The sequence below is a fragment of the Hippocampus guttulatus genome, chromosome 7 (genome assembly GCF_054856545.1).
Source record: "Hippocampus guttulatus isolate MCC_2025c chromosome 7, RoL_Hgut_1.0, whole genome shotgun sequence".
NCBI classification, from domain to species: Eukaryota; Metazoa; Chordata; class Actinopteri; order Syngnathiformes; family Syngnathidae; genus Hippocampus; species Hippocampus guttulatus.
In genome coordinates this window covers 14,308,404-14,332,265 of record NC_141267.1, presented here as the reverse complement: position 1 = coordinate 14,332,265, position 23,862 = coordinate 14,308,404, and the positions used below count along the sequence as shown (strand labels likewise).

The window sequence follows — 23,862 nt, the reverse complement described above, 5'->3', positions numbered from 1 at the left end:
CGTTTGGTATCGTTCTACGTCGTCTCGTCTAGAGGGGTTTGATTTTTGACACATCATCGTGATGGATGTTAATCCAACATGCGTTTCATTTATTCAGCAAAGAAAGTCATCGAACATAATAATCATTCACTGTGGCTAAAATATATTGAATCGTTTGTGCTTTGTGGGCACACACAGTTCATCTTTCGCGCATACTAAATAATTTGTTTTCGAGCCACATTTCATATCAGTGATATAAAGTGAAGCACAAACGACATCAGCACAATATCTTGTTCTCCATTCTTGGTGACTTTGTGAAGTAGCGAGTCGTTTGGATCCATAATTGACGGCCGCTTGATCACGGATAGGGATGTCGTCTGTATGGTTTTGCACATGAAACATCCTGTCAGCTTGTATCCAATATTTAAAAGAAGGTTTGCACTTTTGTTCGCGGAATCGGCAAACACAAACATTATCAAGTTATAGAAAATCAATCAATCAATCATTCCCATAATTTGGGGGAAACCTAGCAAACCGTAGAAAAGAAATGTTTTGATTCATTTAACCCGCCCCGTAGTCCAAGCGTAAAACTGACTCGGGTCCATAAATGCGTATTCTATCTTGCAGCGAACATCAAAACCAGAATAATCAATGTATTGATAAGTGGTTAGCAAATCTGCCTGACAGTGCCGGGGTTCTGAGGAATCTCGAGTTTGCACTCCTTGCCTCCTCCCACCTTCCAAAAACATGAACGTTCGGCCCACTGAAGACTGTAAAATGTTCCCAGCGATTGATTGCCAACTAGTCCAGGATGTACTCCGCCTCTTGCCCAAAGTCATATTCACATTTTTGAAATCGGGAGTGTACATAAATGCACTAATGCAGCCTTCATTAATAATTGGAAAGGTTTTCCTTTTTAGTTTAAAATAACTTACTTGAACATACAGGTTCCCTTGGCATACACTGGCCAGTGGCAGAACCAAATGTACTTCCCACCCCACCTTTGGTAAAGTTTTACATCCCTCTGTGTTCTATTGTACTAGCTAGCTAAGCTAACCCGTGCAGTAGGTTTGTTTCTCCGGTCCAAACGCGACAAAGACCTTGATACACTGCCTAGATGGGCTTTATTGATTGATTGCTTAACAGTTCAATTTATTGATCATTAGCCAGCTAAACATTCACATATATGTGCAAACACATCCGGGCGTGGCTCTCAAAGACCACGCTTTACACAAAGCTCACAGATATGTCACACAGGAATTTGATGGGCAAATATTTGAAGCAGCGATGGTCCATGTACTGGACATGTGTGCTCGGCTGTCGTCTCCCCTGACTTTGACGCCGCTGGTGGTATGTTATGCTAACACCCTGGACTTCTGTTTCTCCCACTTTTACTTGGAAGTTCAACCCTCCCGTTGACAGCCTTGGGCTTTTGACGTCATGTCTTCACTATCGCTAGCGTTCTTTGACCCTAAACCATCAGTGTGCAGGAGCCATCAGGAAAAGAATTTCCTCAGGCATGAATATCAAGTGTGTATTTAGGTCGTTGTCTATGCTATGGCGTGGAGTGACAAAATGATGGTTCCGGGCCACTGAAGAGCAAATATATATCTTGCCAACAGTGAAAGCAGCGCATGCAAGGCCCCTCTGGACAAAAACGTACAAGAAAAAAAAGAGTAGATGTTGTGTTTAAATGTTTTTTCTTTTTTTGGGGGGGACAAATTCCAATTAATTCAGAGCAGGTTTGTTCCCAGATTGAATTCTCCTTCACAACATCCCATGAAGGACAGTTATGACACCTTGGTCACGTAAATAACAGCCCACAACAAAGTCACGTCCAAGCTGACGACAATGCTAGGGCTAATGCACTGTCAATCAAACAGAGACAGTTCTGCAGGCCGCCTATCGTGATTGATGCTTCAATTAGCTACCCCTCTGACCTACAGAATTGTTCATTTGAAATTGTAATTAAGCAATTAGGGGCAATTAAGAAACAGACACTACTGAATGAAAGTCAAAAGACAATTTGAGCGGGTGAGCAAGAGGACCGGCGAGGGAGCGAGCGGTCCAAATGAACGCTCTCCAAGAGAAGACAAACAAAATCTCAGCGCTAAAAAAACTCCAGGGAAAAGAAAACACTCCACTTGTGATGAACTTGCGGTGGCCGTAAACAGTTTAGTGTAAATCCAAGAAGGTCAAACGAATGAATTTTGTCTTACAAGTGCTTATCTGCTGAATGTTAATTAGAGCAGGGTGCGGTGTGCGGTGACAGCCATAAATGCCCATCTTATCCCTACACGGGGAGGGGGGAAAAAGAGCTGATTGAAGCAGGATTACAAACTCGGGAATAAAGCCCTTTTGCATCAGCAGCCTACCTTTTGGAGGCGAAGGGAAAGTTCCGCTTGTTCGGAGGGAAAAGAACCAAAGTTAATCTCATTCGCCGTGTAAGCTTTTATATTAACATTTAAATATGGACGGCATTGCCTACGGGAGGTTTGACAAGTGTGATGGCCAAAGCTGGCTTTTGGAGTGAGCTGTGCAATCCATCCGTCCATTCCCTGCAGCGCTTGCGGCCCTGGGACTATCCCGGGTGAATTTGGGCGAAAGGCAGCGTACACGCTGGATTGTCCATATAAGGCGGTTAGCACGTTATCAGTATAGCTGTGTTTAAAAATGATACAAATTATGTTAACATTTTCCAAGAAGAAAAGAAGAAGCAACTTACGAGGGCGATACAGAGACACGTGTAGCGTCCTCGTCATTCGTCCCTCGGGCCACGAGGCGTTCTGATAGTTTTACGGAAATGTGAATCACTCCGAAAAAGTGTTTACCAGTCCGGTGATCGCTCACTATGCTGATGTCTGCCTTGGACATTTTCGAAGGATTGTTAAAAGCCGACAAAAGCAAAACGTTCTTGTAATGATGAGGACGAAGTTAAAAGTTAAATGACCATAATTTCTTTTCTTTACTCAATTCTTAGTTTTTTACATTATGCACAACTCTCATTTATTGTGCACTAATCTAATTGTAACATATATTTGTTACATATTTTGATGCATTTTTATGCTTTAGAAATTATCATAATCATTTATGTCTGAATTTTTTTTTTTGGGGGGGGGGGGGCTTGGAACAGATTAGGGCATTTACATGGAAAACGCATCTTGACTTACAAAATTTTCTAGTGAAGAAATTTCTTCCAGAACCAATTAATTTCGGAAGTAGAGGTACTGTAATTTCTGTCGCTTTGGTTGTCAGATAATAGTTAAGTAGGCTTCATTTTCTATGAGATACAAAATATGTGATGACAACAGAGAGTGACGTCCTTTGAAACATGAACATAATTTGTCATTTAAAAAAGAAAAGAAAAAAATATATACTGTATATATACAGTATATATATGTATCTCAAAATGCCAACAACATGGATGTAGACTTCACAAAGCTTCACAAATGTTCGATACCTGTGCCGCCTGACAATGATTTTTTTTTCATTTCCGGTTGGTGCAACCCACAGATTGTCTTTTCGTTTCTAGGGAATTGCGGTACAGATAATGGATGGATGGGTGGATGGAATTTCATTATTCACACACAACAAAGAGCTTAAACGAACTAAATCTTAAACTACTAAATTTTTTATACCTCTTTTTGAAATGTCTGTTTGTCTACGTTATTAAAGAGCATTTTGCCAACAGATTTTTTTCCCCAGAACATCCTGTATACAGTACTTTAGCAGGTACTTTAAAGTTTGCTTCCAACTTTGATAAAGAACAACAAATACACACAAAAAAAGAAGAGATGGTATGACTCCATCACCTTAGCATCTATGTAATATTCCACAGAGCACCTCATGGGTTCGAGGAGCAAATGGCGAAGAGCGGGCCACATGGTCACTGACCCTCTAACGATGTCACAGTGACAGAACACAGCAGATGGCGCGACCCGCTTCAGGGGCGAGAGTAAATGATACAAAACCTTTCTCTTCCGTCTGTTTCCATCACCCCCCCACCCCCTTCCTTCCGTGTCAGTGTGAATCCTCCTCTCATATTGATGATGGCATTTATCCATTCATGAACGGAGAGGTGACATGTAATCAGGCTGAATGGGTGCCGATCGCTTCGGCGCCTCATGAGCCTTCACGTTTGTGTACAGGGAGGAGAGGGAAGATCAGAGTAAGGGATGGCGGAATACCGAAACGAGGTATCGGTATTGGGCCGATACCCGGCCCAATAAATATGAATAAAAAAAAGCTATTAATTTCATGCCCTTTTAAAGAAAATTGCTATGCTGGGTTCATATATGTCATGATCCTGTTTCTGTTTGTGTCCAGTAGGGGGCATATGAGGGCTTTCCCTCATGAGCCACAACTGTCTGTAATCATGCCTGGTAAAAGCTGCCTTTAAAACCTCTGCCACACTGACAGTTGGCTGTCGGATTATTAAACCTTGCTCACGACTCTGTTGCCAATTGCTTCAATTTTCTAGACGTTTTCGATTTTTGCCTCATACTTTTACCACGTAACTCATTGTGTTTCTCTTGTAAGTCATTTTTCATTACGGTGTGGTCTCAGTTTTGTATTCTTGTGTTTTTGGATTCTCTTGTCCTTAGAGCTGACAAGCAAGATACGTTTTCTCGTTCCTTGCCTTTTGCAAGCGCTTTTGGGTTGTTCCGCATTTTCCTGGTTCTTTGTTACCAGCGTTGCATTTTGTTGGTCCTGCGTTGCTTTTGTTACGAAACATATTTTTGTCATATGCTCTTATCCTCGTCTACGTTTGTGGGATTCACGCTGATCCGGATTGTTCCGGAACGTAACAATACAGGACAGGTCTTTCTTTAAAATAATCTGTCCTTTTTTTGGGGTCAAATTTTATGTATCAAAAGTACAAATGGTATCGGTACTTGGTATCGGTGACTACTCAAGAGTTGAGTAATTGCACTGGTATCAGTCTGGAAAAAAAGTGAGATCGAACATCCTGATAAGAATAGTAACAAATACATTTAAAATGTAGATGGTATTTTATTGTTTCATTGTTTTTCCTTTAGTTAGCATTACAAGTATTCACTGATTGCATGTGGGGAATGGATCCTTATAGTGGAAAAATAATGTCACACTGTCTGAGTCTTGACATTAATTTAATCAGGGCACATTTTTGGAAATGCTTGGTGGAAATTGTTTAAGGGTATTCAGTTGGCAAATCTTAAAAACACACACACGCAAACAGAATATTCTCCTCATATCATTACTTTAGCAGCCCACAAAAATGTAAGATACATCAGAAGTCTATCTATGAGGAGGAGACAATTTGGCTTCCAGCAGAGGTAAAACTAAAGAGGTATGATGAAAGGATTGAAGCAAGGAGGGGGGGTTGGCTCTCCAAAACGGCTTAAGAAATGTTTGGCAGACACCAGAGGACATTTTAACGCACGGGGGGGATAAACAAACACAATCATCACACGGAGGTCTTCAGCTTGACGTATAATGCAAATAGAAGTGTTCAACAAAGAAAAGTGGAGAACCAAGAAGAGAAAATGCGCAGTAGGTAGGAAGGTCAGCGTTTGGAGGGATTTCAAGGTGCAAAATTCATCACCGCGCCTTGACAGCACCAAATGTATTTGTTTTGGGGAGAAAATTAATTTTCTAATATTAAAAAGGTCAGCGCAACGACGACCTCCGTGTCATCTTTAACAAATTATCCAAAATGGCACTGTCAAATTGGTGGGGAAGCGTCAGGCAGTGATGAATGCTTTTGGTAATCAGCCAATCAAACAGAATTCTTCTTCTGCATTTGATAAATGAGCTGGAAAAGCGATGCTTTACCAAAGAGATGGGTCCATTTGTTTCTCCGGACGCGTTTGTTTTTTTTTTTCTCTCCCCCTTCTCCCTTTTCTCCCTCTCCATTTCTCTCTTTCAAAACAAAACAACACGCAAGCTGGGGAACAGATTATGGCTCTTTGCATCACTGATTCGTTCAGACACTTTTTGCCGCTGACCAACGCTCAGCCGCAGATGGTAAATGATGGAATTTCATCAAACAGCTTTGCCTTCAGATGGAAGCCGACGAGAGGTATGACTGGGATGTTTACAAGTATTCCAAATAAATACCGGTGGGTTTCACAGGCTTTGAACGAGATGATATCATTCAAAGGAGTTTCATTATGATCATGCACAACTGATGCCTTCGCACTGCAGGTATTAATGGCCAATTTCCATTTACTTTCCATGTAGGGGGTCCGACGTTGTGTCCTGAAATATGTGGTTTCGAGGTTGTCAACAATCACACAATGAACTAGTTATGTTACATAATTCCCACCTTGACTCAGGCCCAAGTGACTGCCAGATTAAAACAGCCTCAAAGCACGAGGCTGCCACAAACATGCTTTTACACCAAGTGTCGTATTTCTTTAGTCAGGAGCATGATGGTGACAGTGATGTTATTTTAGAGCCAAACATCCTTCCTTCCATCCATTTTCCGATCTGCTTTATCCTCACAAGGATCGCGGGGGGTGCTGGAGCCTATCCCAGCCGTCTTCGGGCAGTAGGCAGGCGACACCCTGAACCAGTTGCCAGCCAATCGCAGAGCAGAGACCAACAAGCATCCACGCTCACACTCACACGAGGGGCAATTTAGAGTGTTCAAACAGCCTGCCATGCATGTTTTTGGAATGTGGGAGGAAACCGGAGTACCCGGAGAAAACCCACGCGGGCACGGGGAGAACATGCAAAGTCCACACAGGAAGGTCAGAGCCGGGATCGAACCCACGACATCTGCGCTGTGAGGTGGACGCGCTAACCACTCGCCCACTGGGCCACCCTAGAGCCAAATATAACTTTTATAACTAAGGTCAAAACGTTCAAGCTCGGTTTCATCAGCCATAACAAAATCTTACCAACACATTGGCGAATGTGTCATCGAAAAAGAAAGAAAGAAAAAAAAATCCCAGAATGCTACTTTCAGAGGATGTCACAGGAATTTTTTTTTTCGTCTCCTGGCTGACTCAAGAATTCAGTTTGTCAAACACCACCTGTTGCCTTCTGGCAGGAATTGCAGGACCATCCGTTATTTTCTCGCAGTAAGTGCTTTCTTTATTTATTTGGCTCGTCATTTGTGGATGCTTGCATGTGGAGAGTGCGGCGACATCCTGTTGAGCTGCGCTCTAAGATCTGAGTATAGGGACACATAACACTGCAGATCAATCCTCTGACTGTCTGCTGCTTTTTGTTTCGGCTGTCTTGTTTGTGTTGTAATTCTTGGTTATAGCGTGACAAATTACCTGGAAATTGGACCTTTTCTCCCCCATTCCGCCACCCTCCTATTCCCATCGTCTTCACTTGACAAACAATCAAACTGATTTAGATGCCAGTGAGGGAGGGCCATTGTTATCTCGGGCCGACCGCGCTGCCATAACTGCTGCTGATCTCCCGTTAATGGAGCCCCCGGCCCCGGTGGAACCTTGTGCCTGCTGTGTGAGATGAGCATGAGTGGAGGGCAGCGGTACGGAGGCCTCCTGGCAGCGCGGCTGGCATTGCCACTGGCGCGACGGAGCCCCACACGAGGAGCGGAACTAATGGGATTAACCAGCTGCGGCAAGACAGACAAACAGACGGACGGACGTGAAGAGACTGCCTTAAACCGAATGTCCAAATTAACTCTGTAAGACTGAAGGCAATTATCAGGAGGGCTTGGAGGAGGCTGTGGAGGTGATAAGCCACAGAAAGGGAGAGAAGATGGCAGCGAGGTATCAAAAGTGTCAATTGGAGAGGGGTCAGTTTAAAAATGGTCGACTGACAATATAGATGGTGATAAAAAAAAAAAAGGCAGAAAAAATTACAGCGATCCCACCTGGCAAATGTAGTCTTACACCCGCCGCATGAAGAACAATGCGGACAAAACCGACTCAAGTGGACCATCACAAAAAATAGATATACTGTATTTATATATTAGGGGCGGTCCGGTGGGCGAGCGGTTAGCGCGTCGACCTCACAATGCAGAGGTCGTGGGTTTGATCCCGCCTCCGGCCTTCTTGTGTGGAGTTTGCATGTTCTCCCTGTGCCTGCGTGGGTTTTCTCCCACATTCCAAAAACATGCATGACAGGCTGTTTGAACACTCTAAATTGTCCCGAGGTGTGAACGTGGATGCTTATTGGTCTCTGTTGGTCTCTTGTTGCATAGGAAGGACGTTTTCTTTTTTGAAAAAGCAGTTAATTTTTTTGTTTGTTGGTTTTGTTTTTGATATCATTATCGAAAATGTCTTTTCAATTTTAGTTTGCGGTATCCCATCAGTTTTGTTCACCGTATCCCTCTCAACCCTGGTGTGCGCACGCGGTTATGTTCCGCCAGCCGTCTGTGAATGACAGCAGCGAGTGGATCCCGCTGTCATGACAGAGTTTATCGATCAGAGTGGCAAGCGCTGGGGGGGAAAAAGGTTAATCTGCACGATGCCAGCCCCGCACCTCACCCCATCTCTGCCGTGCCCCTCGTCCCGCCCCTGACCGCTGCCTCTCTTATCTGGCTTAGGCGAGTGTACAAAAGGCTAGAGTATTCCCAGGACATTTACTGACCTTCAGTAATCCCACCAACCTGCTGCTCTGCTTATAATTACCATAAAAAACAAAGAGGTGAACAAAAAAACTGGCCTGCGTCGTTTCCCTTTGACAGCCTCGCTATAATCGGAGGGGGGGAAAGTAGCAAGTGAAAGCAAAGAAACTTGCTTGAGTAAAACGTTCTGAATGGTCAGGAGAGCCACGCTGACATTCCGGAGGTGCTGACGAGCCTATCCTGCTCCCCGCAGCACACAAGCACAAACAAGATTGGGGGAAACATGCTGAACCAAGCAGGGAGACAGCGCACAGTCCTTGGCTCATCAGGCTAAGCTACGACCACGATGGAATGTACGCGGGGATGGACCCACTCCAAGGTCAAATTCAAACATTTTTCGGCTCGAGCTGTGGGGGAAATCGCATATACTGTATTTACTTCTTCACGCTGGTGATTACAATTTGGCGCAGGACTTTTATCAGTGATTCTCAAACAGTGAATCCCAAGAGTGGCAGTCGCAGGCGTGTTCTGAGTGGATTTCTACAAGTCAAAAATATTGACTGTGCATATTCTCTCTCCCTCATGTGTGTGTGTGTGTGTATGAATATACTCACCGGGTCTTGGCTCATCTGCACAATGAGTTGTTTGACAGCATAAAGTGTGGGCTGTGCCCACGGAGAGGGGTCTTGCCAGTGGCGATTGAGATCAAAGCCCATCAGTGAAGACCTGGGGCGCGGGGTGGGGGGGAATAAAAGTAAATAAATCTTTCCTCTCAAAATGTGAACAGCGTAATGTAAAGGACGGTTGCCCACACCGATTCTTACTGAACAAGGAAATGTCCAGGGTTGGATCTAACACGTCTTGTGTTGTTTGAGAACAGCAAAAAAAAAAATATATATATATATATATATATATTATATATACTGTATATATACTGTATATGTATATATTTAAAAAACAACTAGCAAAACACTGAACAGCTGGAAATGTGCTTTCAAAAAGATTTAAAAAAGGTCAAATGAAGTACATCTGTAAAGGTGACAGTGCATTCATTTCGGTTCATGACTTATTTTCAAATTTCACCCAAAAGCTGAATGTCCGTTCTCTGGTCAACGGCAAATTTTAATCAGAGATTGCCTTGTGTCCCATAGTGTCTTTTTTTGATACTGATTTCAAAAATGTCTTTTGTTTCCTTGCACATCAGTTGTTTTCCCAAATATTTTCATTTTTTATTTTTAAGTTTGATCACTACAAAGCTCGCACAACACGGTTTGTATTATGTGTTGTAATTTACAGCTACAACATTTCAGGAAAAAAACCCATCTGCTGCTGAACTGAACCTGAATATATTACAATAATACATATCAACAAATCTGATGTGCTAGAGAAAAAAAACGGAGTGCAAATTCGAAATCAGTGCAAAAAGACAGCAATTATGTCGAAAAGTTCACATTCGTCTCTGGTTAAGATTTTTATTTTTTATTTTTGTGAGCCTTGTCTCACTAAAGTCTGAGAAACGCCGTCCTAAGCGTTAGCAACAGCTCGCAATGATGAGGTATATTTATAGGTGCTCTCTGAGCTGCCCTTGTTTGTTGTCATCTTGTATCTCCTCTGTATCTCTGACATTTACGGAAGCTGTTCGCCACACGGGAGTTACTGATACTGCACAGCCAAATGAGTCGAGCAGCCGGCCGTGAACAAAATACTCATTCCAGGTTAACTGCCATTGATTCTTTTGCTCTGCATGCATCCATCGCCATCTACTCCGCGCTACGATCAGCCGAGGTGGCGTTGGGAGAGTCGACGGCGTGTTTGTGAGGGGTCCGCGATGTGTGATTGGTGTGGTGCGGCCAATCATTCATCATCTTCTGTCAATATGCTTATCACCGCTTTCTTTTAGAAGTGAGCTCACAAGGCAGGAACAAAAAAAAAGAAAAGAAGAAGTACACCGGCCCTCACCAATCACGGCAAATGGCGGCGTGTCACTGCAGCCTGCAAATGTTTTTGGAAGCAGTTTGAGCATCCGGCCACTAGATGTCACTCACCGACGCACACGGGGGGAACATTTTGATGCCTATCTCGGCATGCATTAATATTCCTGCGGCTGAGCACATTAAGTAAAAGGCAATTATGAAGAAGGGAAAGACGAGCGAATAGACGGCAGACGGATGCCTACAGAGCTGCAGCAATAGTGTTAAAAAGACAAAGGGGAGGAGACCGCGGATGGGCAAAGAGAATAGCCCCACGGCCACATACGATTTGAACAAATGCACTGCTGTGAGTTCTATGAATTCATTAGGCTCCCTGAAGGTGGAGTTAAGAGGATATTAGCTCAAGTCGTGGGAAATAAAACGGTGGAAGATGTGAGCTGTATTTAATTTACCGTCGCATTGAAATTGGGGATTCATATGTTTGTGGTTTTTATTTTTATTTTTTTGCTTTTGCATAGTCATGACGCTGTGTTCGGGTGTGTGGGTACCTGTAGTTGCCCAGATACACTCCATCGGGATTCAGCATGGGGACGATTTTGAAGATCACATAATCTCTGAGGAGTTGAGCTACAGGGTGCTGGCTCACCAGGAAGTCAATCAAACCTATCAGACACACAGACACACACACACACACATGCACGCACATGCAAAGTGAAATTGACTTCAATTGAAAGCTAAAGACAGGCCCAGTTAATTACGTTTTTAAGAAACAAAAGAGGAGTGAAGGACATCGAGGGGGCGCCAGTCAGAATTCGGCAGCAATGGGAGTCTAAATCGATACAAATGGCACGGAGCAGATGGTGAAGAAAATACAACTGTATGGGAGGCTCACGAGTCAAGAGTGGAACCTGCCCCATCACCTGAGTCGGATCAGAACAGCTGGGAGGAAGAGTCATAAAAAAAAAATCCAGCAGAAATTGTCTTTCAAGGAGAGAATTTCCCAAAGGTGCAAAATGTTTCCAGCACTTTTATTAGTTGCGAGCACAGCAAGCTCAAGAGTCAAAACAACATCACTTGGCCATGAGGTGCTGACATGATATGCAGCACTAACGTATACAAACACAGATACTTAGCGCTTTACTTTCTGAAAGTGTCACTTACAGTATGAAAGATCTATCTATCTATCTATCTATCGATCAACCCCCCCCCCCCCCAAAAAGGAAAACAATTTCCAACAAATATTTAAAATGATTAGAATTACATAGCAGAATCCCTTGGTAGATAAACCTCTGCTGTTTTGGTTGGCAGCCAAGTTTAAATGGGATCTTCAACATCCATTTGTGAGCGATAGCGTCTATGAACTTACATTCACTACCTTAATGATAAAAGGAGGCATTTACTTAAGTGGACGACATCCAGAGTGACTGATTCAGACACAAACAAGTAAGGGCCACAATGTTGATGTATTAGCATTTTCTTCCTCTTCAGTGCAGCCTTAATACTTCTTTGCGGTCATATCGTTACACTCTGATGCCAAAGAAACAATATTTACAATACCATTTACTGCCGTGCGTTTCTTACTTGCACATTTGGCTGATGAAATTCTTGGCTTTGTCAAACACCCGCGAGACCAGTGCCACAGCATTTCAATCACTCCCCGAATGAGAGCAGGAGCTTACCTTGACAGACAAACGAGGCAGGAGACTCTCCAGGGTGAACGCGAGCTGTGAGGAACACCAGCTTCTTCTCTCTTCCTCCACTCAGCTGGTCTACGGCCCAGAAAGACAGAAAAGCACAGGCATGCGAGTCACCTACCATCTTGAAACCTTGGCGTCAACATTGCTATTATTATTCTATAATAGAATTCGACTCAGACAGACGTAGTGTAGCAGTGTGCAAGACTCCGGGTCAAGCTAACCTGACTCGTCTTTTCTGGGCCAGATACACTTGATTCAAACATCAATCTGGGGCAGAGACAATTCAACAAAAGGATCGCGCGGTTTGATAATAAGAAGTGGTCAATAAATGATATCTACGAGATAGAAATACCCCATTTAAATACTTGGCACCTCTTTACAGCAGCCATGGCACTCATTTAAAAAAAGCTTTGAAAATGGTCTTGAAATTAATACAACCTCTAAAGCATGCAATATATTGAGAGAGAACGAGAGAGAGAGAGAGAGAGAGAGCAAGAAGAGCAACGGATAACACAAAATTGTTGCAGAAACAGTATCACAGCAGGCCGATCCCTGTATTTCCAGTCAACAAATCCCAATATCCAAACTAACAAATGTATGACGTCACAATATACAGCATCAAATTCAGATTTAGTGGAATTGATTCGGCAGATGAAAAAAAACATCAACCTGCTGTTTTGGTTCAAGAGCATTTTGACTTTTTCAAAACTATTGTGCAACTGTGTGGTAGCTGAGTTACAGGAAAGAATGAATTGCTGACTTCATCCATCGATCCATCTATTTTCTGATCCGCTTATCCTCACAAAGGGCACGGGGCATGTTGGAGCATATGCCAGGTGTCTTCGGGCAGTAGGCGGGGGACACCCCGAACCGGTTGCCAGCCAATCGCAGGGCACACATGGGCGAGCAACCATCCGCGCTCACACTCACACCTTTTAGAGTGTTCAATCAGCCTGCCGTGCATGTTTTTGGAATGTGGGAGGAAACCGGAGTACCCGGAGAAAACCCACACGCGCAGGGGGAAAACATGAACCCCTGAAAGCAGTTGCCGTCCAAGCCCTTCTAAAAGAAGTGAATGCTTGATGCCTTCTTCTTATCAAATTATAGACCCATCTCAGGATTGAGACATTCAAGAATTTCCTTCTAATCTCTTCAGGAGGATTGCAAAACGGAACTCGCGATGGAGGGGATTTACTGGATCAATCGTATGCATATAATGACTCAGGTTGAACAGAAAAGTGTAAAAATTCAATCGTGTTCGTGACCAAGTATTTAAGATGAGCTCCGGATACAGCACGGACAAACGACATTCATGATTACTTGACGATAGTTGCAACTAGGTCAATGTTAAGGTTGGTTTCACAAGTTTGTTGGAATAATATTATAAAGTAGTTATTTGTAATATAACTTATTTGGAACTTTTTTTTTTAATCCATGCACTTTTGATTATTATCATAGGAATGATGAATGCAGATTTTTTTTTTTTCTTGCACGGGCTCCAATAACTGGAAGATGAAACATTTTGGCTGAAATGGGAATACATACATTTGCTTGAGTTAATGTAAATGTATTCATTCGCAATGTATATTCTTATCAGGGTGAATAGGAAGAAACATGCACATTTGGAACAGCGGGAATTATCATCTGCCATTTTTTTTTTTTGGTAACTTGATAAACGACATGAATGACAACTTAATGGTAGTTGCAGAATAATTTCCGGTTGATTAATTGCCTGTTTTTTTTTAGTGTTTGAATAATAAAGCGGTGGAACAAGTGTGATTAATCTCATGCAGCACATTAAAGAAATGTAAGGATGATCATGAAAAAAAAAGTTCTGATGAAATCAAGTAAAAGAAAATCCATATGATGCAGTAATTCGTGGGTTAGACCTTTGATTTTTTTTCCATGTGAATATTTTTTAATTTTTCAGTATTTCAGTGAGTGTCAGAGTGAGTGTCTTTTTCTAAGAAAACAAAGCGCAAAAATAAATACAAGTCGAAAAGCACCGAGTTGTTTCTATTTTCTCACCAGTATTTCTCCTCTAATCTATTGCTAATTGATGCCAGTGGATGTGGGCCTCATTGCTACACACAAACTTAATATCATATTGATTCTCCTGCCTCTTTCTGCTGAGTGGAGAAAATGCTAATTAGCTAAAGGCTAAGCACTTGTCCTTCTTCTTAATTGCAATTTAACATCAGAGCAGTGAGTGTGTGTGTGTGTATGTCTGAGCGAGGTTGTAAACACCCCACCCAGCCTCCCAAAAATGTTGCCCCATTTACTGTAAGTAGTTTCTCTCAGATTTTATTGGACTCTCCCCCCCCCCCCCCCCCCCTTTGCCCTTCACAGAGACAAATGGCTTTGCCATTCAGGAGCCGCGATGGAGTGGGGCAGGCTCTTTTGCCGTAAATGTGAGCGCTCGCAGCTCCGAGCTGTGGTTGGGAACGCGGCATCTATGAAATTCCATCGCATTGAAATTTTATACGCGGGCCTCGACCTGAGCTTACCAAACAAACCTCTGATGCAGGAACACCAGTGGGAATGCGCTGTTGCAAAAAAAAAAAATGCTTTGTTACCCATCATAAAACGGAGAATACAGAAAGTTTAGTTGCGTGGTGTTGGTGGGGTGTGGGGCGTTTACCAGCCCCTAAGCAACCAGTATTTAGACATAGCCAACCCTTTCACCGAACCCTTCATTCGGGAAAATTTGAAATATGATTCAAGAAGTGTTCCTTCATTTTTGAGTTGCTCAACTTGGCCTTACAAATCATGCAGATAGAACACTGAGTCCCATCACATTCTATGATGCATGTGATTCCATGTTGTACATATTCGAAAACATACACAACGTACTATCACAACAATCACACGTTGACGATTAAGCAAACTAAAATTATCATCGAACCCCTGAGTCCGATTCACCATCTTCGGGCATTAGGTGGGGGACACCCTTGCCAGCCAATCGCAGGGCACACGGAGACGAACAACCATCTGCGCTCACACTCACACCCGGAGAAAACCCACACAGGCCCGGGGAGAACATGCAAACTCCACACAGGGAGGCCATAGCCGGAATCGAACCCTGTACCTCTGTGCTGTAAGGTCGACGCCCTAACCACTGGACCTATATAGTTCCCTGCATGTCAATTTCTCGCAAGAAATAAACGCATAAGAAAAAAAATGTACATGTTGTCCTCTCTTGAAATATTGTGCCCCTCACCCAAAATTTTGGACCAGAGATAACCACCCTCATCACGCTGGATAGTGTGCCCTTGCTATTGCATCAACACAATCTCTTGCAGCAAGCAAGTGGGACTTACAATAGATCCACTGCGTGTGTGTGTGTGTGTGCACCGCAAGGTCTCCTCTGGGTTCTGGCTTATGCTCCCCATGTCGTTTTTTTGGGGGGGTTTTGTGCTCATCTCTGTGCATTGCTCTGTCTGCGGCTCGGCACCAACCAAGCATTGCAGCACTAAAAGAAGTCACACTCATCCATAGGCAACTCAGCACACAGAGGTGACCGGCAAAAAGCAAGTAGCAGATGGAATAAAATGCATACATGTGATGTTTTAGGCTTGGGAACAAGTAAAGTGAAGGTCAATTTTAACACAAGTATTGCAGAAGTATGACTGGACCAGTAGGTGGCACTCAAGATCAGTCGACAGGGGTTCCCAGTATGGTTAACATTTTTATCAATATACAGATAAGACCTAACTGATTCATACCCAAGCCAAAGTTTTTTTAAAATTGTCTTTTAAATGAATACGACACCGACATTTTCTTTTCAATTGCAATTTTCATGTTTTGGCACATTTTTATCCATATTAATCTTTCAATACACAGCAATCGAATGTATAGTTGATTAGAATAAAAAGTGTTGGGCAGCGTATACATATAAAATCTATTTTTCATTATATCTCAATCACTAAATCACCAAAATCACTTTAGTCTAGCGTGTGAATAATTTCATAAACTCTACGGTTAATAAATGGAGCTTGTTGTCAATGAAACACTTTCCTTTTTTTCTCCTTTATTTGTTTAATGATGACGTTTTAAAAAAGTTAAGCGTGTTCATCCGCGGTACACACAAATTCTAATCCTGTTGAAGAAGAGGGAAATGTGCAAGTTTGAACCGTGAGATTTAGAATCTGACACACATTTTGCCTTGATAAACGACAGTAATGATAAGTTGATGGTAGTTGCGGAATAATTTGCAGTTGATTAATGGATTAGTTAAACAAGTTTGTCAGTGGTGGTGTAAATTAATTCCTTCCCCTGCTGTGCGCGCCGTGGAACTGATGAAATTGCACAAGTGCTTTGTTATGATGAAAGGAGACCATTTGTTTGAGTCGACACAAGTCATGTTCAGATTTTAATTTACCAGCAAAACAATGGCAACAGTGCACATTGAGCTTGTTTTTGAACCATTTTTACTGTGTGCTGTGTGAATTGGGTGTGCATGACTGTCAAGGTGTACATAAAAAACAGAAAAAAACCCAGCATGAAGAGTTAAAAATTGAGAAAGGGAAGTGAAGGTTTACGGAAGGGAGGGGAAGCTGTGACAATGACTGAGTGAGTGAAAGGAAAAGAAACCGAAATTATGCCCCATTCAGCATCATTTTCACCCGCCATTGTCCCGTGCAGCACTCTACGGAACATTACTGCTCCATCTTGAGCGGCAAGAAAAAAAAAAGAATATGAAAGCATGTCAAAGTACGATCAGCTCTGATAAATATGCAAATTGGCGCAGAGCAGCAAAGTGGCCGTGGAAGGAAGAGAAAAAAAAAACAAAACGATATAACTGTAACAGATACTCAAGGTCACTTCTGAATATGCTGGTCAGCTCTTTGCGTGCAGCAGCAATGCATGCAACTTTCGGGTTCACAGTCAGGAATTGGGTGTGACGTGATGTAATTAAAACGGAGCTTTTGGTCATCACTTTTGTGAGGCGGTCAACCCGCCGAGACCTTCATGCAGAAATGGCAACTTTGCATAGATTTCAGCGTACGCGTTCACTACATTTAAAACATAAATTTCAAGAGTGAAAATAATTTGGGACGGAATGCTCGTACATGTTGATGAGAACTAATTGTGTAATTATGTTAGACCTGCCAGGAATTCTTTCAAGATGAGTTTTATCCATGTTCCATCACCGTTCACCTGTTTTCTGGGTTGGAGCTGCGATTGGTCGTTACCTGTGCCCTGAAGCTCCGTAATAACATTTTCAGTACAGTCGTAGCAAAATGGCCGCCCCCCTGAGATGGATAAAAACGACTGGATTATGCTGCTTAACTCATATTCCAAAAACGCAATATTAATTAGGATACCGTGTTTTGACTAGTGGAGGTGCATCAACATTTTTTTTTGACTTGACTTCCCCTGGGTGGGTGAAATATATCCTATTGGGTCCTTGTAGGGCTTTTGCACACTGCGACAACATGGCACTCTAAAAAGGTGATGCCATCGCAAAGCACATGTGCAAAAATAAATCAATAAATAAATAAATCTGGCTTCTACTTTCATTTCTCCCGGCCAAACCCTTTGGCTAAATAAAGGTTGGGAGAGACCGTTATACAGAATTGCAAAACGACATAACCAGACACTTTTAGACATGGTGTCAGGATGCCCATTGTGGAAAATACACTGCTTGAAATTTGGTTTACGATGCAATTTCAAAGCAGATGTTGGTCGGGTGTTGGCATTCACACATTGCCACTCCCCACAATGCTCAATAGTTGTCATGTTTAAAGACGTCATCCACCCTTTTGTCAGTGTACAAGGAGAAAGGAAAAACAATTCCTTACTGGTGCTTTAAAACAAGTTTAGCAATCGGAGGCTTGAAGGGCACAAAACTGTGAAATGCAAACAAGACTACATCAAACGCGATGGAAGCTACAACCATTTCAGTCTTTGGAATGGTTTGAGGAGAGAAACTGTGCCTTGGAGAATGTGGATACAATAAAAACACAATGCCACACTGGCCACAGCTTTATGCCACATTATACTGCATGTCACAAAGCAAGGCCTCTACGTCTCTGCCTCGCCGCTTTCTCGGCTCCGGCACTTTTACGTTGCAATAAATTAGCCTCAATTTAGAGTGACGGGAACACCCCCCCCCCCCCCACCCCGCCCCCCCTCCCGCTAAGTGCGTCATATCCTATTAAATATACAGTCGAGACAGTATCTAAGGCTACGCTGCTATATGACCAGAAACGGTTGTGAGTTTTGTATACGTCCGTGCATTTTCAACAGCGCTCGTTTTGTTTTGGGTCACAGGCGAGCTGCAGTCTGTCACGGCCAATATTGCAACGTACACATAGACAACAAACAACATTCACATTTTATATTCCTGTCTATGGACAATTCCAAGTCCTCAATGAAGCTAGCATGCACGCTTTTGGAACAAGAGAAGAAGCTGGAATATTTGGTGAAAACACATTCAAGCACATGAGCAATTCGAAGGCTGGGACAGAGATTCAAAACTCCAACCGCAGAATACTAACTGCTAGCTCACTAGCTCACTGTGCTGTTACTCAAAGTCCACTAGAGTACCTCACGAGATCTTCATCTATAGGTACGCTTTCTACACTCGCCTCCCTGCCAGCCATCTTGGACTGGTGAGCATCACCAGGGAATGATCAAAAGCAGAGAAGCGTTGAAGTCAGACTATGACCATGACAGACATACAGCATAGTGTAAAGTAGGGAGTGCTAAAGAGGACCGGACTACTGCGGAAAGGGTGAGAATTAAAGGAAACCGACAGAAGAGGGAAGGTTTTTGCATCCGAGAAAGAACCCTCGAGAAGACGGCATGTAAATACAAGTGATGGCGGGCCTCTTAAGTGGAGATGAAGAGGCTGTGAGATGAAAAGCTCGGAGTGATATTCTGGATCAATTTGCTGCAATCAAGCCCCCTTATGGTTGCTCACTCTGAAACGGAGAGATTTGTGCGCGTCAAGGACGCCTGCAATGACAGCGGAGGTCACAGACGACGGGCGGGTGTGAAGGAAAATGCGGTGATGTCGGCAGAGGAGCATCCGAGCGGCAGGAGGATGCTATGCTGAAAGGTTTTATAATTATGCTAATAATGAAAGGTGGAGGCATGGTTATATCTCAAATGTCACTTAATATATGAATTAAAGTTGAGATTTGAGATTAAATGGCATTGTCTGATATTGACTGACATTGTTACGGAGTTCGAAAGCAAACTAGGGACATTGGATACAAAAGTCGACACACCCGTTTAAACGGAAGGTTTCGTGATATTAATAAAACGGAGACTAACACATACAATTTTTTTAATAGACCATGAATATGACCTATAAACTACAACAGAATTGGAAAGGGGGAAGTATCGATAAACAAGGTGAAATAATGTCGGTCCAAATATGTGCCCACCCTCCTAACTGGGGATGCGGCTTCATTCAGAAGTAACTAATTACATTTAAATATGACTCAGCAAACGCCTGCCACCATTTCAAGCATCTCTGATTAATTTCATATCAAGTTCGCACATTCTAGTTGGCTTTTCTTGACATATTTGCAGTCACATTTTACAGCAAGCTGTTGTAAATGTAGCTCAATAGTACACAGAGAGCTCCCGCACCATCGAAGGATCTCATTGTTCAAAGGTATCCGTCAAGAGAAGGGTACAAAAGAATTTCCAAGGCATTAAATGGACCATAGAACACACGGAAGAGAAAATATGACACAACACTGACATTATAAAAGAAGTGGCTGTCCCCCAAAAAATTCATGAAAAGAGCAGAGGAAAACCGGTGAGGAAGGCTGCTAGTATGCTAACAGCTATTTAGCACATGTGACAAAAATGTCCCATTTTCTTCATGTGACTGAGATATTGGGTTAAGATGGCAAGACAGAAGCTTTATAACTTTATCTTCCTTATATTAAAATAAAAACTTGAAACATTCTAAACACAGAAAAGGGAAAACTTGCTATTGTATGATGAAGTCAAGGTTGAACTCCATATTTTCAAAAGGTATGTTAAGCGCGAACAAAACACTGCTCATCACCAAAAGAACAAAAGATCTACAGTCTGTTTGTGGCAATTGGCTACTGTAAAGAGACTCATTTGATTGGACTGGGGCAGTGAAAAAAAAAGGAATTCCACAGCAAAGCAGAGACTATGAAGTGGAAAGCAAAGCAACGCAAGCCCAACAACAAACACATAAACACATTATGTATCGTTATCTTTGTAAAGCCAGAGTTTTCGATTGCGCTTGTATTGGATCTCATTAAATTCCCATTAGATGGTGTCTTAATGAGTCAGCCCATTGCTTAATGGCACAAATCAGATCCATTTATCAAACAATACATCATAAAGACTGAGATATCTCGGGAAAGATGGAGGTAATGTCTGCGCTCGACCACTGTTGTTAGTGTCATCTTCAAAGACCTCTTGTAGCGTGCTCAAGAGGTCTAATGCCGAGAGCCAGTTTTGGCAGACGCGGAGGGCCACACAAGAGATATATTGAAACAGAGTCAAAGTCGGCGCCCTGTCAAGTATCAAAAACAATGAGCCCTTTTTTTTTTGCCAGACGGCTTGCACAAAGGCGGCGGAGGCTGCCGGCGGTTTCAAGGCTGCGGTCGCAGGCCTTTCCTCCAAGCACGTCTCTTCTCATGGCTTCAGAAAGAGATGACGGGAGGAGGGAAACATAAAAAGGAGGGATGGCTGGTCTGTGCGCCACATGATAGAGAATCACAAGCAGCCAGTAATAGGCTTTTTTGAAGAATGGGCCACTGAACTTTAAGGGCCGTCTTGCTTGAAAGGACAAGTTACAAATAGGAAGAAAGCCGAGGGAGAAATGATTTCCCAGGGATGTACCCCGGCTGTGTCGCCCTATCGCTGAACCACAGCAAGACTGTGTTTGTGAGCACTGTTGGCTCAGCTGCTCGCAAACTCTAGCAAGCTAGGCTAACCGTTTAACTGCATTAAATGGAGATTCACAACAGCAAGCTGTTGTAAATGTAGCTGAGTTTACAACAGAACACAGAACACAACAAAAGTGTCAAAAAAATGGCGAGCATCTTTAGCCCGCTCAAATCCAAACTTCAACACAATCTGCTGGGTCAAAACACAAACAAACCATAACCTTGGATAGAGGTTACCCAATCTGTTCAAAATCCACACTACCGTATTTTTCGGATTATACGTCGCTCCGGATTATAAAGACTCATCGTGGTTTTATCAACACAGGTCTAGAGCGGCCTCTTGTGGTTTAATGTGAAAATAGCATGTGAAATGATATAACAATGTGTTAATAATTTCTCCCATAAATCGCTCCAGAGTATAAGTCGCACCCCCAGCCAAACTATGAAAAAAACTGTGACTTATAGGCCGGAAAATACGGAAATCTAAATAGGGTTGCGGCTGAGCTGTCACCTATCCGAGCCCACTTTGAGTGAAAGATGAGGTACACGCTGGACTGGTGGCCAGATGGTCAAATGGCACATATAAAATAGACAAACAACCAGTCACACATTTACAGTCTTTAATTAACGTAACTTTCACATTTTGGGAACGTGGAAGGAGGAGGAGGAGAAGCCTGAATCCCTGAAAAAAATCCACAAAGGCACAGCAAGAACAAGCAAACTCCAACACACTAAGACCAGACCCCAGATTCAAACCCGGAACCTTAGAACTGTGAGGCAGAAGCGTTAACCACTTGCTACCATGTGACTAAGCGAACAACAAACCACAAAGTACACATTATCATACACAAAAAGATGACGTGCATTATTATTATTTTTTTTATCCCTTTCAAGCAGAGGAATGATTCCAATGTGCAAAGGGGGATGAATCAACATCATGTTGCATACGGGCCACGAGCACGTGTCAACTCGGGACGCTCAAACACTCGACACAAGTCAGCTTCAATTAACCCTCTCCCATCTGTTTTTCTGACTCCACCTCCCTTGCTTTAGGTTTTTATTTATTATTGATCCAGTTCAGCTCTACCTGTTGCAAGAATGATCAGATTTTAGTTCCTCAATAATGACACGTTCAGTGGCGACAGTGTTTTTGTGGCTTCAACAAAGTTAATCAGGACCACTTTCAAGGTAGAGAATCCGGAACTAAACTCATCAGCCGAAGCGAGCGGTTCGACGGACAAACGGACAGAGTGAAGCGAAGTCCTTTATTTCTCTCCTATAAATAATTTCGAAGGCACAACGCATCCAAGTGGAGGTAAACAAGCATAGCCGGCTTTAATAACTGCGGTCACGCCTCCCGGCCATGTCTATTAGGATGCTGGCTTCTGTTTCCAGTCGACGTGCTTTTTTTACGCCTCACAATTCACACAAGAACTCACTGTCAGCCTGGGGACTTTGCCTGTCGTTGTGCGTTTGTTTGTGTGTCCGCATGCAGGGAGGTCACATACGCGGTTACGGGGTGTCAGCGTGGTGGCAGTGACAATGTCATTCCGCAGTTTAGTAACAGGCCATTACCTTGTTAATATCGGCCTAATGGGCGTTCTGCTACCTTAAGCCCACAGCCGTGTTTGTGCCATTAGCAGCCACTTAACGCCGCGTTCAAGTCCACTGGCCACTGGGACACAACAAACAAAATAACACCGACAATATTAGAACGCACCTATATTTTAGCTTGAACATGAACAATGAAATCAAGAAGCACTGAAACAGAAAAGTCCACAAACTGATTCTATTTTCACGTGCGTGAAAACCTAACATCTCATATATATATATATATATATATATATATACAGTATATATTTTAATATATACAAGCACACACACACACACACACACACACACACACACACACACACACACACACACACACACACACACACACACACACACTCTTAGTATTGTGGTAAACCTCCAACGTTCAGTATTTACAATGACAAATCCTGTTTTGAGGGCTCAACATTGAGGACATCCGAGCCACATATTGCGGGCGTGTCTAGTTCGGGAGAAGAAAATCCTGATGTCAAATGGACAGATGTCAGCGGACAGATGTGTTTTAAATGAGCAGTGTGCTGTGTTGGTCAACACAAAGTAGAATACTTCATGTACGTAAGCAGTGAAATGTCACATAATGAGTGGGTTCTCGCTCTTACAATCACTATTCTAAGCATATTGTTTTTCTTGTAACTGGATCGCATCCCATATTTGAGATAAAATGTAGTAAAACTAAACTAAAACTCAGTTTTATATTTTAACAAAGCAGATTAGGTCCAAAGACGTGGAACTGGATCCGCAGCATCACAACATACCCATCCATGCTGATTTTGAACTCTCACTTAAGTTGAACTAACAAATCGTCAAACATCACTAACCCAATTTAATTAAACTCACCGCAAAAAGGTGATTCTACCACCTCCGGTTTCCAATCCTGCCGTCTCACTTCACGTAAACTTGAAAGGATTTAAATGCGGCATAACACCAGTAGTTAATGCAACTCGCTGATAAAGCTGACATCAAACATCTGCGATAACATCAAAGCTTACTGCCACAAATGAAACGACTTTTGGAATAGCTGAACAAAAGTGGAGGTTGGGGCGAATCTTTTATGCTCGCTAAAAAAATAAAATAAAACCGAGGAGAACAGATGCTGCAAGGGGGAGAGGATGGGGGATTTACCGGGAGATGATCATACTTACATAGAATTTAAATGTTGCCGGCTCAGTGGAGAGAAGTGACATTGTAATAGTCACATGAAATCAAACTTGTCCAAATCA

The 23,862-nt window shown here is 42.8% G+C and overlaps 1 protein-coding gene across 1 annotated transcript in view; it reads right to left on the bottom strand.

The window, feature by feature from the left end:
* agbl4 (AGBL carboxypeptidase 4) overlaps positions 1–23,862 on the bottom strand; it is a 266,670-nt gene that overhangs the window by 15,963 nt on the left and 226,845 nt on the right. Inside the window, exons 7-9 of the mRNA XM_086115268.1 lie at positions 12,123–12,212; positions 10,992–11,106; positions 9,127–9,238 (exon numbers count right to left, since the gene is read on the bottom strand). Of these exons, the coding sequence (XP_085971394.1) occupies positions 9,127–9,238; positions 10,992–11,106; positions 12,123–12,212 (317 nt within the window). The remainder of the gene's footprint in view (positions 1–9,126; positions 9,239–10,991; positions 11,107–12,122; positions 12,213–23,862) is intronic.